Consider the following 17,719-nt stretch of genomic DNA (forward strand, 5'->3'; position numbering starts at 1 on the left):
TCACAAGCATTCAACACAGTGCCTGGCACTTGGAAGGTCTTTAATAAATGCTTGCTCATTGATTATTGCTATTATTTCAATTTCCTCATCTTTATATTTGATATAGATCAGATTGAAAGACTCCAGATACAGCTTGATATCTTGCTATTATTTTTATTTTTGTTTAATATTCAGCAAACTATTTTGTGGTTTGATAAAAAGATTGATTTATTAAATCAAAATATTGGAGTACAGGCTCATCCTGGGGATATTCACTAAGGGCATCTTTGGACAACTCCAATAGTAGACAAGTTGACATGGATTGTATGTACTGTTTCCTTTTTTCACATGTTTTTGAATTTTATGGCTAGATCTCATGTATGAGTTAAAGAAGATGATAAAGATGATAAATGGCTATTCTACCTCTACTTTTCTCACATCTGTCCATTCACATTTCATATAGAGTCACCAGATTTATTTATCATCTCCTTTCCCCTTGAATAGATGACTGCAATAGCCTAGTACAAAGATTCTAGATCCTGAAGCATATATAAAGTATGAATAAGACACAATTGCTGCCTTCATGTAATACACAGGGTAGAAAGAAGATAAGACAAGTAACTATTGACTAAAATATAAAATATTGCAAATTCATTAAAAGAATGTAAAACAAGGGCACCTAGGCGGCGCAGTGAATAAAACACCGGCCTTGGAGTCAGGAGTACCTGGGTTCAAATCCGGTCTCAGACACTTAATAATTACCTAGCTGTGTGGCCTTGGGCAAGCCACTTAACCCCATCTGCCTTGCAAAAACCTAAAAAAAAAAGAATGTAAAACAATGTGTTATAAGAGGTCCAGTCGTAGAAAATTTAACTAATAACTTCTTAAATTACTCCTAAGTGTCCTTGGCAAATTTCTATAAAAGAGTTTTTAGCAACTTCTTCTTGTCAAAGCACCAAGTAAATTGCACAGGAAAATGTTAATAAAATGCCTTTATAATTCAAGAATTATGAAACACACAAATACTTTTGGTGCACAATTACATCGTTTTTTATTTTTTAAAAAATTCTTCTTGATAAATATAAAGTATATGTCCCATATAGGAGAAATAGTCTTATTTGTTTCTAAATGGCTTCACCTGTTTATTGTATAATAGAATGTTAAGATTAATTTTATATAGAGATTATGACAGTGCCACCTGAAATTAAAATGAATCCTTTCAGTACATTGTAAACCATTAAATAAAACTGTTCAAGCAGTAAGGGAATTATTGGATTGCTTGTATCCTTAAATCAATCACACTTGATATGGAGTAAGAAAACCTGAGTTCCAATCCCAGGCCTATTACTTAGCACCTACAGGATTTTGGAAAAAGTTACTTATTTATCTTTCTTAACTTTACTTCCCTAACCCATAGAATATGGAATGAAACTAAATGATTTCTCACTTCCCTTTCCATGTCTCAATCTTATGTCAATTATATGAATTATAATTAAAATCCAAAGGTAGATTTTCTTAATGAGAAAATATTGCATAATAAGAGTAGTAGTATCACTCAGTGATGACTTAAAAAGCAAGTGAGAGATTGGCATAGGGTACTGGACTTTCAGGCAAGAAGACTTGAATTAATATCCTGCCTCTGATACTTCCTAGCTTTGTGAGCAAAGGCAAGTGACTTAAACGCTTTGTGTTACAAATGTCTACAATTGTAAAAGAAGTTGAACTCAGTGACCTCTAAGCTCTTTTTCATATCTAAATCTAGGACATCATTGCTGAATATAATACTATAGTAAGGTTTCTCATTACTTTACATACATAAAATACAGAAATGCACAGAACATGATATAGGGGAAAGAGTGTTAGTCCAGAGGCAGCAACCTTAGATTTGAATCCTGGCTTTGCTACTCATCCCTTAGAATATAATCCTCAGAAAATCATAGACTTTGATTCAGCTTCCTTATATGAAAAAATGAGGACATAAAAATGTTATAAAGGGTCTTCCAGCTTTAAATGTAACTATAGAAATAATCTTTTTCTTAAAAGTATTACTGATTATTTATACAAATAGTCTGAGATGGGATTGTTAACTAACCAGTTATTTATACTTATATTTTATAACACATCAGTATGATCAGTTAATGCTACCATGTATGCTAGAAAGATGGCAGAGATGCTTTTTCCCTAAATCCAGTTCTTCAACCACTCTCAAAAGAAGAAAAAAATGATAAATTGAAATAAAACAATGACAATCTACTATTAAAATAGTAGAAAGAAAATAAATTCTTATAAAATTATCTCCTTCACCCAAATCCTGCTGCGGATTCCTTACCACAAGCTATGCATGATAGATATTTCAGTAGATTCAGAATCATGATATAGTTAGAACTAGCAGCATGTAGGAAAGAAAATCAAACACCAAAAGATAATACCAAATCCCAAATATTTGTAACAGCCATGTGACTAATATTCTAAATCTGAGCCTTGTGCTTTGGGCTTAGCAAGGTTACACACCAAGACAAGATAAAGCTCAGTGTCAAGAGATCAAAGGAGATCTAAAGTGACTTGTTCAGTGTCACAAAGCTATCATGTGTCAGAAGTGGGATTTGAATCTAAGTCTCCCTGACTCCAATTCAAGCAACTTTAAAACTACTAGAAGGTGGAATAGATTAGCATTAAGAGTCATCAATAGCCAATCAATGATTGAGTCTTCTAACTCTTCAAAAGGAGGAAATTTAGGAGTTAAGCTCCCCCTATGAGGCTGAAGGGGGAATTGTAGATAAATGAAGAAAATTAACAAGCAAAAAATCTCCTAATGCTAAGGACAAATAAATAGCAAGATAAAATTTCAAAAGTGAAATTCAGGAAAAACTACAATTAAAACCCAAAAAAGCAGGAGAAATTGGCCATTATAAAGCTCAGAATTACTGAAGTATCTTATTTTTTAAATAAAGCAATAAGGAGAAAAATGAAAGCCTGATTAAGAAATCTCAAAAACAGAAAATAAGAATGAAATAGATGCTAGAAAACAGAATGAAACAGCTTGTATATCAATGCATACCCTGGGGGGAAAGAAAAGTGAAAAATGGCTAATAAATTTCATAATACATTAAGAAATAATGAAAGAACATCCAAAGAAAAAAATGAACAGAGAAGGCAAAAAATCCACTATCAAAAGCAAATTATCTGGGGAAAGGGTGCAGAAAGATAACTGAAGAATCTCTGGACTCCAAAAAGCAAACTTAAAGTTTGACTATCTTACTTTAATATATCATTAAAAAATTGCTAAGAAGAATTGAAATCAGAAGACAAAGCTGACAAGTCATTGGTAAAGTAAAACCTAAGATATAAGCTATCAAGAAATGTGATTGGTGGGGCAGCTAGGTGGCACAGTGGATAAAGCACCTGCCCTGGAGTCAGGAGTACCTGGGTTCAAATCCAGTCTCTTAATAATTACCTAGCTGTATGGTCTTGGGCAAGCCACTTAACCCCATTTGCCTTGAAAAAAAAAAAAAAAAAAAACCTAAAAAAATGTGATTGGCAAACTACAGAACTATCAAATCAAAGGAAAAAAATGTGTGTGTGTGTGTTTGTGTTTTCAATAACTATAGCATACCAAGAAAGTTTATCAGAGTCATACAATGAAGGGGGGGAAAATCTTGTCCCCAAGAATAGCTTTTTCTACAAAGCTAGAAAAAAATAAAAATGGACGTTTCATAGAATCAATGACATCTAAATATATCTTTGGAAGAAACCAGAACTGACAGAGGCAAAAAAAAATTCCCTTGATTATATCTTGACCCTTTCTTTTTGTTCAAGTTGGGGACTATACTTACTTTTCAAGTGGGAGAATATACTACTAATCCACTATCTCTAAGAATTAGTAAGGGAATGAATGAAGACAAACTATGAGCTTGAGGACTGAAAAAGTGGGTGAAAGGATAGAAAATGAAGAAGGAACTTACTTTTCTTTGTATCTCAAATGCAACAAGAGATATTCAAAATTAGAGGTAGCCATAAGAGAAATGGTCAGCTCATGAACTACATATTTATCTTGGATGAACAAGATAAGATTTAAACCTAAAGATTTAAGTGTTTGGAATACAACAAATTAATTAGTAATTGACCTGGGAAATGGAGGGGAGGAAGGATAGATTTAGAGAGGTGGTTATAACCAAAATAAACTATGGTTGTTGGAGGATGATGAGAAAAGGAGACAATAGGTCAAAGCTTAGTGATTTAGTTTTGAATAATGAAAGAAAGCAAATAAAATGAGATTGGATTGCATAGATATCTATTCATGGTTTTATTCTACTCCATTCTTTGTTGTTGTTGTTGTTGTTCTTTGATGGGAGTGAAAAGATTTAATATAAATCAAATGTAAATTAGATTACCTTCACTCATAAAAGGAGAAGAATATCAGAATGAATTAGAAAACAAAATCTGAAAAGTTGTGGTACATAGGAAAATTCCTAAGAGAAAAATTTAGTTGCATAAGGAGTTGGAGTAGAATTTATCTATGCCACAGTTGAATCCAAATAAGTAAAAGTGGTAATTAAGAATCAGATAAAATCACAATAAAATTAAATTTGCTTAAGAGATACAAATATGGAAACTGCTACTTAAAAACACCACAGATAATGATATAATATCAAAATTTACTAAATTTACTTTATTTACACCAAATAGTAGAGTATCTGGTGTAAATAAAGTACTTAACATGGAAGTTAATAGGAGAATCAACATTCTAAGATCATAATTGCTAGGAAATTAAATTTGTCTCTTTCAAACTCAAACAAATCTAAGTGATATTAAAAATGGAGAAACTAAAAATTTTGAATAAGATATTAGAAAAAACACAAACTCAATTTTGACAATTAGTGAATAAAAATCTTAATTTAAGATTAATTTAAGTCTTAATCTTAGTTTACACAGTTTTTATTGGCTTCATGGCACATTTATAAAAATTGTCCACTCATTAGGGCATAAAAATCAGAAATAAATATAGGAAGTCAAAAATATTAAACATATCACTTATACAGCAATGGTATAAAACTAAAAAGGTCAATAACACATTTTTAAAAAGAACACATATAAGAATGAACACCAGTAAGATAAGTACGTTAACATACTGTTGGTAGAGTTGTTTAGTCCAAAAATTCTGGCAAATAATTTGAAGTTTTGTTTATACAATGACTAAATTGTCTACCACCATAGATTAATATATCCTGATGATAATGTTTGCATTTCATTCTCAAAGAAGACCATGACATAAGGAAGATAATGCCATGATAAGTACATAAACTAGATTTGAGTAAGTGGATGCTGTGCTAAGTCACCAGTCTCATTTTCTCCTCCAGAGGTATCTGGATCCAGGATTCAGATATGAATCAGGATGACTGGAGATAGCCAGGACGAGAGGCAATCAGGCATTAAGTGACTTGCCAAAAGTCACATAGCTACTTTTCAGTGTCTGAAACTAGATTTAAATTCAGGTCCTCATGGCTCAAAGGTCGGTGCTCTATTCACTGCACCACCTAGCTACCTCCTAATGCTAATAATATATTCAGAAGAGATCAAATAAAGGAAAATAGATCCCATATAAAGAAAAATGTAGTTCTTTCTGTGGTCACAAAACAAAAAGATTGTCATTGAGGATGGCTATGGAATATGATCGTAATGGAATATTATTTCAGTGTAATAAATTATGAATATGATGAACACCAAGAAATCTAGAGCTTTTGAACTTTTATAGAGGAAAATAAATAGAACTAGTAAAACAATGCAATCATTCTAAGAATGTAAAGGGAAAGAACCTCAAACCCTACAACTGAACCTTCTATAATTATAGATGTCAAATTTAGTTAATTATGAAAAAATGAGGAAAGGTTAAAAAGGGAAGCTGTAGAACATTGGATATATAGCCAGATTTGATTGATGTATTGATTAGTTTTACTGAACTGCTTTTTATCTTATTTTGCTCTACTTTGTTATAGATAAGGCTCACTGAATAAAAGAGAAGGTAGATAAAAACAAGAGATAAAGTGTTTTTAACATTTATTTAATTAAAACCCACTGATTCAAGTCAAAAGACTTTAGTTTAAATCCTGGTTCTGTTATATACTAGTCATTTTTATTTTATAATTACTTCATAACCCTATGTGACTCTCTTTAGCATGTAATTAGTCTATCCTTAGCATCTTGGAAACTTTGTAGCTTGAAAATCACATCTCTAAGTATGTTATATTTGTAGTTTTTCTTTGGTAGTGATTTGTCCTGAATGTTTACTCTATACCCTCTGACTCCAATACTTCTTGACAATTTTCTTTTATGATTTATTTAAATATAGTATTCAGGATTTTGGTTTCTTTTAGGAAAGAAATAATTCTTAAATTATTTCTATGCAGTTAATACAATGGAAATGGACTAGAAGAAAATTAGTAGGATATCAATGAGAAACAATCAACAAATCAACTGAACAGAACATATATTACTGTTATAGTTTTCTAATTAAAACTAAAACTAAATATGGCAAAACAAACAGATATTATTTCCATAGTACCTCTGAAATAGGACCCTAGTAGAAAGTGGAGCAGAGTTTGGTAGAAAAAATATTGAATCAACAGTCAGAAGACTTATTCCAACTCTTATGCTTGCTTCTGATGAAACCTGTAAATGTTACTTAGATTCTCTAAATTTCAGTTTTCTCTTTTATAAAATAAGTATTAGATTTCCAATACCTATCTTAGGGAGTTGATATATAGAAAATATTTTACTAAAATGTTTAGTACACCTGGATGATTATTATCAGAATCATTTTCTTTGTATTCTTTAATTAGTATCTTGATCTGAAGTCTTTTTATGGCATAGAAGTAACCCTAAATTACTGTCAAACTCCAATAAGATCTACCAAACTTGACGAGCTTTGAACATGTCCTTGGATAGTCAAACTTTATGTCTACTGTCCAAAAATAACCCTTAATGAATTCAGTAGTTCATCAAAGGAAGAGTGCCTACATAATGATAAATTTTTCTGCCCATGATGATACATTAAAACTAAGGAGCTGTACCAGTTGAGGATAGATTCATAGTGATGAAATCACTAGACCTTGATTTTTTCTTTTTATTGTACAGTATTATGGTCTACCACTTTATATATTAATACACCATAAATCCCAATATAAACCTGGAAGCCTCCTTCTCTCCAAAAGTATTTGAATTTATATTTATATAAAAAAGCAGTCAATTACTTGCAAGATTCATTAATTTTTATGATATATTCCTAAGCCATTTTAAATACAGATAAAATATTTAATTACATTCAGTCCTTGGAGTTAGGAAATTTAGCCAAGGAGCTAGTAATAAAGTGATTGTTATTGCTTTGTGTCAAATGTGATAGTCTGAGTTTTATATTAACAAACAGTAAAATATTATGAGTCAGCCCAACCAGGTATTAACAAAATTTTTTGGTGTTAAAAGACAAAAGGATAATTAATAAAGTATGAGAGATGGTTATAAAAGTGATATTTGTGTTTTTATTACAGGTCAATAAACATGTCTTTTAAACTCAATGGAAATTAGCACTCTTTTACAACCTATTTCACAAAGTGGTTTCCCTGAACCTGGCTAGAGAATGAAATGCCACTAACTCTCCTTCAAAGAGTAAATGAGTTAATAAAAGATAGCCAAAGTATTAATTTTAATATTTAATAGATTTGTGTTCACTTATCCTAAAGAGAATCCAACAGATCTGATTAGAATTTGAGTTTGAAAGGCGCCAATTAGAGTTGGAATAATGTAGGGTTGAATACAAGCATAGTAGGACAAAAAGAACAAGAGAGAGAACAGGTAGACAGTATGGTCTAATGAAGAGATTTTTTTCAATCTGAAATCATGAGATTTAAGTTCATATAGTCACAGATTTAGAACTAGAATCAACCTTAGAGGTTTATTTACTCAAAACCCACAAGTGAGATAACTGAGACCCATAGAATTTAAGTAATTTTCCCAAAGATTATCCAAGTAAAAAGTGGCAGAATTAAGATTTGAACCCTGATTCTCTGACTCCAAAAATTCATTTTTCTACATTGCCTTTCATAAATTCCAGCATGGCCACTATAGGACCTTGAGGCAAGTCAATTATTCTCTCTGGACCTCAGTTTCTTCTTCTCCAAAATGGAATGGCTTGGGCTCAATGACCTCTATTCTATATTGTTAAGGAGAAGAAAGAATAAGAAAAAAAGAAGAAATAGACTAGTCCAGAAGTAAGCAAAACCCAAAACAACTACCCTCCAGACCTGAAGCCTATAGTCATGTTTCTAATGTTCTAGAGAAATATTCATTTTCCACAGGCCATTAAAAGATCAATAAAGATTTTTTTCTTTGAAACTCAAAAGTTTATCCATTCTTACCTTACTCTTTTCCTGTTGAAATTCTATCTGAATGTTAGTCAACTTAGCCCGAAGCTCTTCATTGGCCGCCTGCACTGCTTCTATTTCCATTTCAGGCTTTTCGCCCTTGTTGCGATTCTTTTTGGACATGTTTCCTGTAATGTTGGTGAAAGAAAGGTCCTAATAGTCTGCACAGCACCGAAAGACACCTTGGGCTTTTTATGCAACATTAACCAAAAAAGCAGTCCTCAGCATCGTCCTCCTGACAACCCCTGACCACCATTTCTTCTGATTCTGAAAGAGAAGAAAGAAGATTAAGATTAGAACCTAGCACACTTGCACTCCCATTCAGTTCACCAACATCTATTGGAAAAGGTGCTGGGCAACCATTTGCAAAGGCTTTTACGTGAGAACAGAAGGTAATATCACAAATACTTGGAGAAGAAAAAAAAAGAGAAGAAAGGAGAGAGGGACGGAGAAAACATTTTATTAAATCCCTACAATTTTCCAGACACTGTGTGTCTAAAAAATGTGATCTCATTTGATCCTCACAAACAACCCTGAGAGTTAAAGGCTACTATTAAATGAGTCATTTATAATATAATTATAATAATTTTATATTTATTACAATGATATATTACATATATAATCGGTTATTATATTATTTTGCAACTGAGGAAGACAGAGATTAAGTGACTTGCCAGGATCACAAGCTAGTGTTTGAAACTGGATATGAATTCAGATCTTCCATACTCTGGGAATAGAACTCTATCCACCAGGTCATGTAACTGCTTTAAAAGAGATAAAGAAAGAAGAAAATGTCTTTAATATCCAAAAATATTTTTAATACCTCTTGTGGTGGGAAGAAAACCCTGGAAAATAAGTGAATGGTCATCAATTAAGGAAAAGCTATATAAGGTAAGGAATATGGATGTGATTGACTACTGCTGTGCTATCAGAAATAAGGAAACCGATAATTTCAAAAAAAGGTACAGAAAGATCTATATGAACTGATATACAATGAAGTTAGCAGAACCTCCAAAACAATTTAAACAACACTTTAAAAGCAAACAATTTTGAAAGCTGTAGGAACCACTTCCGATCAAGATTGCCCACTCTTGCTCTAAGAGGACCAATGCTATACATGCTAACATGCTATCCATTAGAGAAAGATGATAGATGTAGGGCATCAAATGAGACATCCCTATTTTAGTGTAGAGCTACTGGTGGAATTTTTGTTTGATTATTCATATATGTTATTAAAATATATTTTTTCTTTTTTAATGGAGAGGGGGTGAAAGGGATAGAAAATGGATTTCCCTCATTTTTTTAAATGGGGGTGCTATAGCTGTAAAATATTAATTTAACAACTATTTTACTTTGATTTTTTTTGTTTTTTATTTATTTTAGGCAATGAGGTTAAATGACTTGCCCAAGGTCACAAAGTTAGGAAATTATTAAGTGTCTGAGGCTGGATTTGAGCTTAGATCCTCCTAACTCCACTGCAGTAGCTAGCTGCCCCCCACTTTACTTTGTTACAAAAATCTTCTCATAACATAATAGTGATCTGTAAATGTTTGAAATATTAAAACTTTAAAATTTAATTCTTTCAAAGGTAGAGTAAAATAAGACTAAAAATATAGATTGAGGTAAATAATGGAGGACCTTGAATGCCATAGTAAAGAGTGTGTATTATAACCAAGTGGGCATCAGCAAATAATAAAGATCTTTTTGTGCAGGAGAATAATGGAACCAGGTCCATGTTTTATGTAGTATTTTTGGCAGCTACATGAAGAACAGTATACATTTATATCCTATTTTAAGCTTTATCCAATGATTTCTACTCTATAATCCTGCAAGATTGATCCTAAAACATTATCATCCCCTTTTAACGAATGATGAAAAAGATGCTCCATGTATATTAAACAATTTGGCTGGAGTCCTCCGCCAAGTGTCCCCACTCAAAGTCCAAGATGCTTTCAACTATACCCCACTGTCTCTTGTAAAATGGATTAGCCTAAGGAAGAATCCAAACACTGATCAGTACAACAGATAACACAGATGTGAAATACTGCTTTTAGTCAAAAACAGTTTCCCAGAAAGCAAACTGAGCACCAAAGAGTATAGTAATGGGAAAGATTCCAATTGTCCTTTTATTCTAACAAGAAATCATACACATACACTTATCAGCACTGCTGCCAATATATGACCGACCTTGAAATCCTTCCTGCCATAATCTGAAAATTATTGCAGTAAGCACTCCTACTTTAAAGTCCTTTTCCATTTTTTCATCATGGCAAGAATGTGTCTGGCTTTCTTAAGTATTTTCTGGAAGAACACAGATCTTAAAAAGTCAGGTCAAGTCTCAAAGGCATATACATTTAGAGCTAGAAGGAATCATAGAGTCCATCAAGTCTCACCTCTATATTTCATATTTGAGGAACTGAGACACAAAGACATTAAGGGATTTTTGGGGGGATCAGCATCTTCTGAATTCAAAATCCAGTACCCTATATAGTACACAAGTATGACCTGGCAATGGTCCTTATGTTTGCCTTCTAGGGACCAGATCAAGCTAACTAAAATAAAAAGGTATATTATCAGGTATATTACCTTGCAATGTTTCACTTTGGGTTTTGATTTCTTACAAGGCAAATCATGAATACCATCGATGAAATAATAAAAAGGTTGTAATTTCCACTGGAGGAGCAATCACCCTCACTGATAAAAACACATATCTTTTTAAGTATTTAAGCATAATTTTTACCTCTTAGTTACACATCTATACTTATTTCCCAACTGAATTAGAACAATAACTGAATGTATAAAATGTTCTAAATCTTGCAAAATGTTTTAAGCCTCAACATAACTCTCTTTTTTGTACCTAAAGATTTTATTTATTGTTAGTTTTACAATTTTCCCCCTAATCTTACTTCCCTCCCCCCTACAGAAGGCAGTCTGCCAGTCTTTACATTGTTTCCATGGTATATATTGATCCAAATTGAATGTGATGAGAGAGAAATCATATCCTTAAGGAAGAAACAAAGTATAAGAGATAGTAAGGTCAGACAATAAGATATCAACTTTTTTTTTCTAAATTAAAGGTAATAGTCTTTAGTCTTTGTTCAAACTCCACAGTTCTTTCTCTAGATACAGATGGTATTCTCCATTGCAGACAGCCCCAAATTGTCCCTGATTGTTGCACTGATGGATTGAGTAAGTCCATCAAGGTTGATCATTGCCCCCATGTTACTGTTAGGGAGTACAGTGTTTTTCTGGTTCTGCTCATCTCACTCAGCATCAGTTCATGCAAATCCCTCCAGGCTTCCCTAAATTCCCATCCCTCCTGGTTTCTAATAGAACAATAGTGTTCCATGACATACATATACCATCAACATAACTCTTTCCCTGGATAGTTCCAATTAAATTACCCACAGCAGGGGACTGATGCACTGGACACAGTTCTTAAAACCTTTTCCATGCATCTTCCCATTTCCTGTCCTACAAAAATGTTCATTCTAGACTGATTAAGGTTCTATCAATCACATTTAATTTAGCACACTAGCAGATATGGTGAGAGGAATTGGGAAAGTCTTAAAGGAAAAATATGAAGGAGGTAAAGTTTGTCATCTGCACTATATCATTCTTGTTGTATTTCCACCACCCTAATAACCAGCCTGCACCATAATCTCCTTGAAGTTCTCCTACTTCTACCCATTTCTTCTTCTAATGAATCATCTAAATTCAATGTCTGAATAGTCTTTCTTAGGAAGGCTTGCCTTGGGAAGATGAGCATACTATTGATCTATTGGATGAGCTGTGAAGGGATCCAATCAATTGGGAAAAAAGATATGGAACTATACTAAAAGGGCACTAAACTATGGTAATGCCAATATTGGGTAGAGAATCTAAAGAGATCTAAGATCAAGGAAGAGATTATATATATATACATATATATATATGTATATATATATATATATATACACAAAAAAATTTTCATCACATTTTTGTAAAAGAAAGAAAAAATTAAATAGAGTGAATGGCCCTATCATCTAAGGAATGTATCTTTGACAAGAAAACCCCAATTGTAAGCACAAATAGTCAACAAACAATGGTATATGAATACAGTGGAATACTATTGTTTAATAAGAAGTGACTGAGGAATACAGAAACATTTTGAAAGATATTTATAATGTATGATCAACTATTGCACACAAATTAAGTAAAAGAATGTTCATTCACTCAATAAATACAATCAGAACTCTAATTAATGCAGTGGGATCAGTTTTGACTCTGTAAGACTTGGAGCAAAACATACCTCATCAGATATAACAAGTTATTGGTTCATTCTGAGCAAACATTATCATATATAGTCAATGATTGGTTTGTCTTAGGAAACCGTATTTCTTTACCTGGAGGTGTCCATTTTGGGGAAAGAGATTAGGAAGTGACAAGTGATGATTAAAAAAGCACCAAGAAAACATTTATGTAAAAATTAATCTTCCTTATTCATAGACCTAGTCATTTCATGAACCTACTGAGAAACCTTCAGCAATGTCATGTTATCCAGCATATAAATGTTTGAGTTATTTTTTTCTGGAATTCAAGAACTTCTACAGTCTTCACAGGCCCTATCTGTCCAGCTTTATCTCACATTTCTCTCCACATCCCTTTTGGAAGTTCCATTCACTCCTCCGCTAGTCAAATTGGAACATCTGTTCAAGCACTGTTCTTCTGCCTCTGTTTATGATTTTCCTTATGCCTAGAAGGTTTTTCCTTCCCTTTTTTCACCTGTTCATATCTTGCCTAGGCTTTAGAACAGCTCGGAATGAATGTTCCCTATGCTTATACTCCCTCTCATGTCTAAACCATCCTTCATTGAAACAGAAGAGAAAAAAAGGGAAGAAAAGAAAAAAAAATGAATGCAATAAGTATCATTTCTATTCTGTATCCTAGTTCTATGATTTACATACTTAATAGTTTAAATCAAATCTGTATTGTGACCTAAAAGCAACCTGAGAAACCAGGTTTCAGTTTATAATTTGAGCCTGCCTCAATTACATGATAAATTCTCATTAGAGTAGAGGAAGTAATTAAAATGGGCCAGAGGCAGATGCATACACACAAATAACACACACAAACACATACTTCTTACTGAGATGTAATCTTATCTAAGAGACTAAACTGAATCTCTCAAATACAATAAAATACCCTAGATGGTGAGGAACTCTTCAGTAGGTTCATAATAAGCTTCCGGTGACTCTGAATATATCATTTCCCTTCTTTCTGCCTCAGTTTCCTCCTCTATAATATGAGAGGGTTGGATTTGATGGCCTTTAAGGTCAGGGTAGTTAAGTGGTGCTGGAGCAACTAGGAGGTACAGTGGATAGAATATCCCATCTGGGATCAGGAAGACTCATCTTTCTGAAATCTAGCCTTGGATACTTACTGGGTGACCCTGGGCAAAACAATCATTTATACCTCAGTTTCCTCATCTGTAAAATGAATTGGAGAAGGAAATGGAAACCACTCTAGTGTCTTAGCCAAGAAAATCTCAAATAGGGTCACAAAGAGTCAGATATGACTAAAAAATGACTGACAAAGTCCTTTTAAGCTCTAAATTCATGGTCCTATGATTTTTTTCATAAATCATAAAACAGAAAATTAGAATTTAAGCATTATTTACATCCCCAACATGGTGCTAGCTGCTATAGAGAATAAAGTAATAGCAGTCGGTTACTATACTTGAATCCCAGTTCTTGAAATGCTACTTAGAAGGTGAACCAGAAAAAGTTACTTCATCATTCTTGGTCTCAGTTTCTCTACATATTTGAAATGGAGAGGAAAAAAAATAATTATACTCCTCTTCTCATAAGGGTCTATGATTCCTAAGAGTTAGGCAGATATTTTAAAAAGTGAAGAGATAGCCACAGGTGGAAAGCATACAGAACATCAGACTGAGAACCTGGGGATCTGAGTTTTAGTGCCAGACTCCTGTGATCTTGGGAAAATCATGTCTCCCTTTTGAGTTTTCATTTTCTCCTCTAAAATAGAAGTTTGTATGTGTTTTTTTTCTCAGTGTAAATAAAAAGGGGAACTTTTTTCCTTTTTAGCTTTGATTCTCTATCACTTAGTTCATTTTAAATATAGTAGTCACATTAGAATTCTTATTGATTGATTGATTGATGATTGATTAGATAGTCTCTAAAGTTCATTTCCAGCTGTAACAAATTATGGGTCTATGAATTAAAGGTATTCAGTCCCTTTACTTTGAATTCATTAGAAAACATTATATGACTTGTTTCAATTATTCAACCAGCATTTATTTAGCACATCTTGTGTTAGGAGTTAAGGATACAAAGGCAAAAAAAGTGCAGGCATGAATTTCTCCATTATATAACCACACTGTACTCAAAATTTCCCTTCCTTTAAAACATATTATGTGTCAATCTACTAGGTGTGGGAAGAAACAGGGCTTTTTTTTCATTCCATATTAGAATCATCAAATGAGATAATTTTAAAACTGGAAACAATCTTAGAAATCACTGAGCACATTTATCTGTCAGGAACTGGAGGCCTATTAAAAAGGAGGTAGTAAATTGTCCAAGGTCACTTGGAAAATAAACAACAAGCCTGGGCCTTCAATTCAGATCTCTTAATGGGGAAGGACCTGAATTAAATCCTGTTGGCTGCCTCTTGAGTTGAGTAACTAATAAAGTAGCATGGGTCTTCTCCAATTTCAAAAATTCCAGATACTACTAAGAATATTTAAGAGTTGTTAGAAAAACAGAGAAATGAAAAGAAATATTTGAAATAGATCAAATAATGAAAAATGCTTTATATTATGCTTGAAAATACACCTACTTGTGATTATTTGAAAACAGTCACTAGAAATGTATTACTAGGGTATTTAATTCCATAAATAGTCCAAAGGAAAGAAAACATTTCCCCAAAGGGGGAAGATGGAAGAAAAATTAACATCCTACAGCAATCTTGTGTTTTTAAGACATCTTTTCTGTATTCTTATATCCGATACTATTGTTGGTATGAGGACCCAATGGGAGTAAAATGAGAGTTTTTATGTCAGAATCACAAAAAAGGACCAGAACAGTTCAAAATTCAGAAAATCACAAATTAATAGCTGGACAGAACCTGTGAGTCCATCAATGTCAAATCCTTTTGTTTCAGTTCACCAAGAAAGGTGAACTGATTTGTTCAGTGTTTATAAGACCAGTGAATTAAAAGGAAGTCAAACACAAGTCCTCATAGCACCTCTCCTTGAGGTGAATATGGTTGCTCTATTCTATGCTTTGAGTTTTCAGCAACACAGTATCAAATGGAATCATACCTGCTACTTCTGTTGTTCTTTTGTCTTCCCCACTACTTGATGATTAACAGAATTGGCAGAAACCTCCGGTATCATTTTGACCAGCCCATAATTGTTCAGAATTCTCTCTCTGGAATATCTCTGAAAAAAGCCCTCTAAAGAAACACAGAATCAATCCTTTCCCTCTACCACATAGAGGTGCTTCAAATATTTGAGGATAGCTTTCATTCACAGAGAGAATGCAACAATAAACAATAAGAATTGCTGACCTTTACACAATACACAATTGCAAAACATAATACACACATGATTTCATTTGACTTGTCACAAAAACTGTGAGGTAGGAAATATAAGGATTAATTTCTCACATTTTACAGATGAGGAAACTGAGGCCCAGGGAGAATTTTTTTAGTCGCATATGCTAAAAAAATCATTGGTAGAGTATTTTTAACACCAATTTCAACACTTTTCTTCTCAAAGCAAAGCTCAGATAAGTCTTCCCCTAGAGAATCCATTGGACTAGAATGCTTATGACAGGGGAGATTATCTGATCAAGTAGTTGTCTAAAGAACAATGAAGGGAAAAGTCCCAGGATGTAACTGGAGTATAAACTGACATTCTACCTCACTGCCATAAATGTTCATACATTTAAAAAAATATGACCATTTGTTCAGTCAGGCAACAAAAATTAATAGTTTGGCATTTTTTTTTTAAAAAAACTTCCTTTATGGATTTTTTTTCTTTCTTAATGTTTTCCCCTTAAGTTCTAGCTCTTCTTTCATAGCTTATATATCAAATGCTATTTTACATGTACAACCATTTGTTGCCATGGGAAGGAGTTTGGGAAGGGAGGTGGGGTGGAAAAATGTACAACTTATAAACTTACAAAAGGATAAATGTTGAAAACTATCTTTGTATGTAACTGGGAAATAAGAAAAAATAAGTGCTAGGTATAAGCTAGGGGGCAGCTAGCTGGCCCAGTGAGAAAGGGAACTATAGTCAAGAAGGCTCATCTTTATGGGTTCAAATCTAGTCTCAGGCATTTACCAGCTGTGGGACTCTGGGCAAGTCACATAATCTTGTTTGCCTCAGTTTCTTCATCTGTAAAATGAGTTAGAGAAGGAAATGGTAAACCACTCCAACATCTTTGCCAAAAAAAAAACCCAAAGGGGGTCATGAAGAGTCAGACATAACTGAAAGATAACTATGTGCAAAGTTCAGTGTTGGTGACAGAAAAAAAACAGCAAACAACAAAAAGAAACCATCCCTGCTCTGGATCTTGTTGCCTATCCTATCATATAACTCATTTGAATTTGGATGGCAAATTTATTTTTCCTCATACAAATCATTGAATAGCTATGTCTTCACAATAAATTTATATTTAGAACTTGTATATTTTGGTCCCTTATATTTATTTCTAACAAATTTCATCTTATCAGATTTGAACAAGCATAATAACTTATTCAGATTTTTCTGGATCCTGATTCATTTTATCCAGTGATAGCTCTGGGCTTCTGGTTTGATCCTTGGACTTTTCCTTTGGCTCAACTTGATATTTGGCTCTTTCTTATTCCAGTCCCACATTTACGGTTTCAGGTGCCACATTAAATCATTATTTTTGCTGCCTCTGTTAGCATGATGACTACATTCTCTACTACACACTGATTTCAAACTTGGTCTCACTCTGAACACTGCTTTGCCTCTCTACTGGTCTATGCATGACAGGACAGTGAAAGAGAATGATGGATTGGCTGTCAGAGAACCTGGATTCAAATCACACCCCTACCACTTGTTGGCAATATGACTTTCTAGTCCTCATTTTACTCCTCTGTAAAATGAAGAAATTGAATTAGATGTTCTCAGCTTTGAGAAGTCAAGCATTGGATCTCAAAGTTCATTCTAGCTCTTACTTCTATTTCTTTTTCATTCATTAATTTGTATTTAAGTATTCATGATGAGAAAGAAGACATAATAACCTTGATCAGTGAGAAGATTGTGAACAATGAACAAGGAATAAAACAAGTCA

General features: G+C 33.2%; 1 protein-coding gene across 1 annotated transcript in view; it reads right to left on the reverse strand.

The window, feature by feature from the left end:
• The window catches only part of JAKMIP1 (janus kinase and microtubule interacting protein 1), a 187,036-nt gene that overhangs the window by 67,080 nt on the left and 102,237 nt on the right, over nucleotides 1-17,719 (reverse strand). Inside the window, exon 5 of the mRNA XM_074229806.1 lies at nucleotides 8,388-8,660. Within this exon, the coding sequence (XP_074085907.1) occupies nucleotides 8,388-8,516 (129 nt within the window). The 5' untranslated portion in view covers nucleotides 8,517-8,660. The remainder of the gene's footprint in view (nucleotides 1-8,387; nucleotides 8,661-17,719) is intronic.

This window comes from Macrotis lagotis, chromosome 3, assembly GCF_037893015.1.
Source record: "Macrotis lagotis isolate mMagLag1 chromosome 3, bilby.v1.9.chrom.fasta, whole genome shotgun sequence".
NCBI classification, from domain to species: domain Eukaryota; kingdom Metazoa; phylum Chordata; class Mammalia; order Peramelemorphia; family Peramelidae; genus Macrotis; species Macrotis lagotis.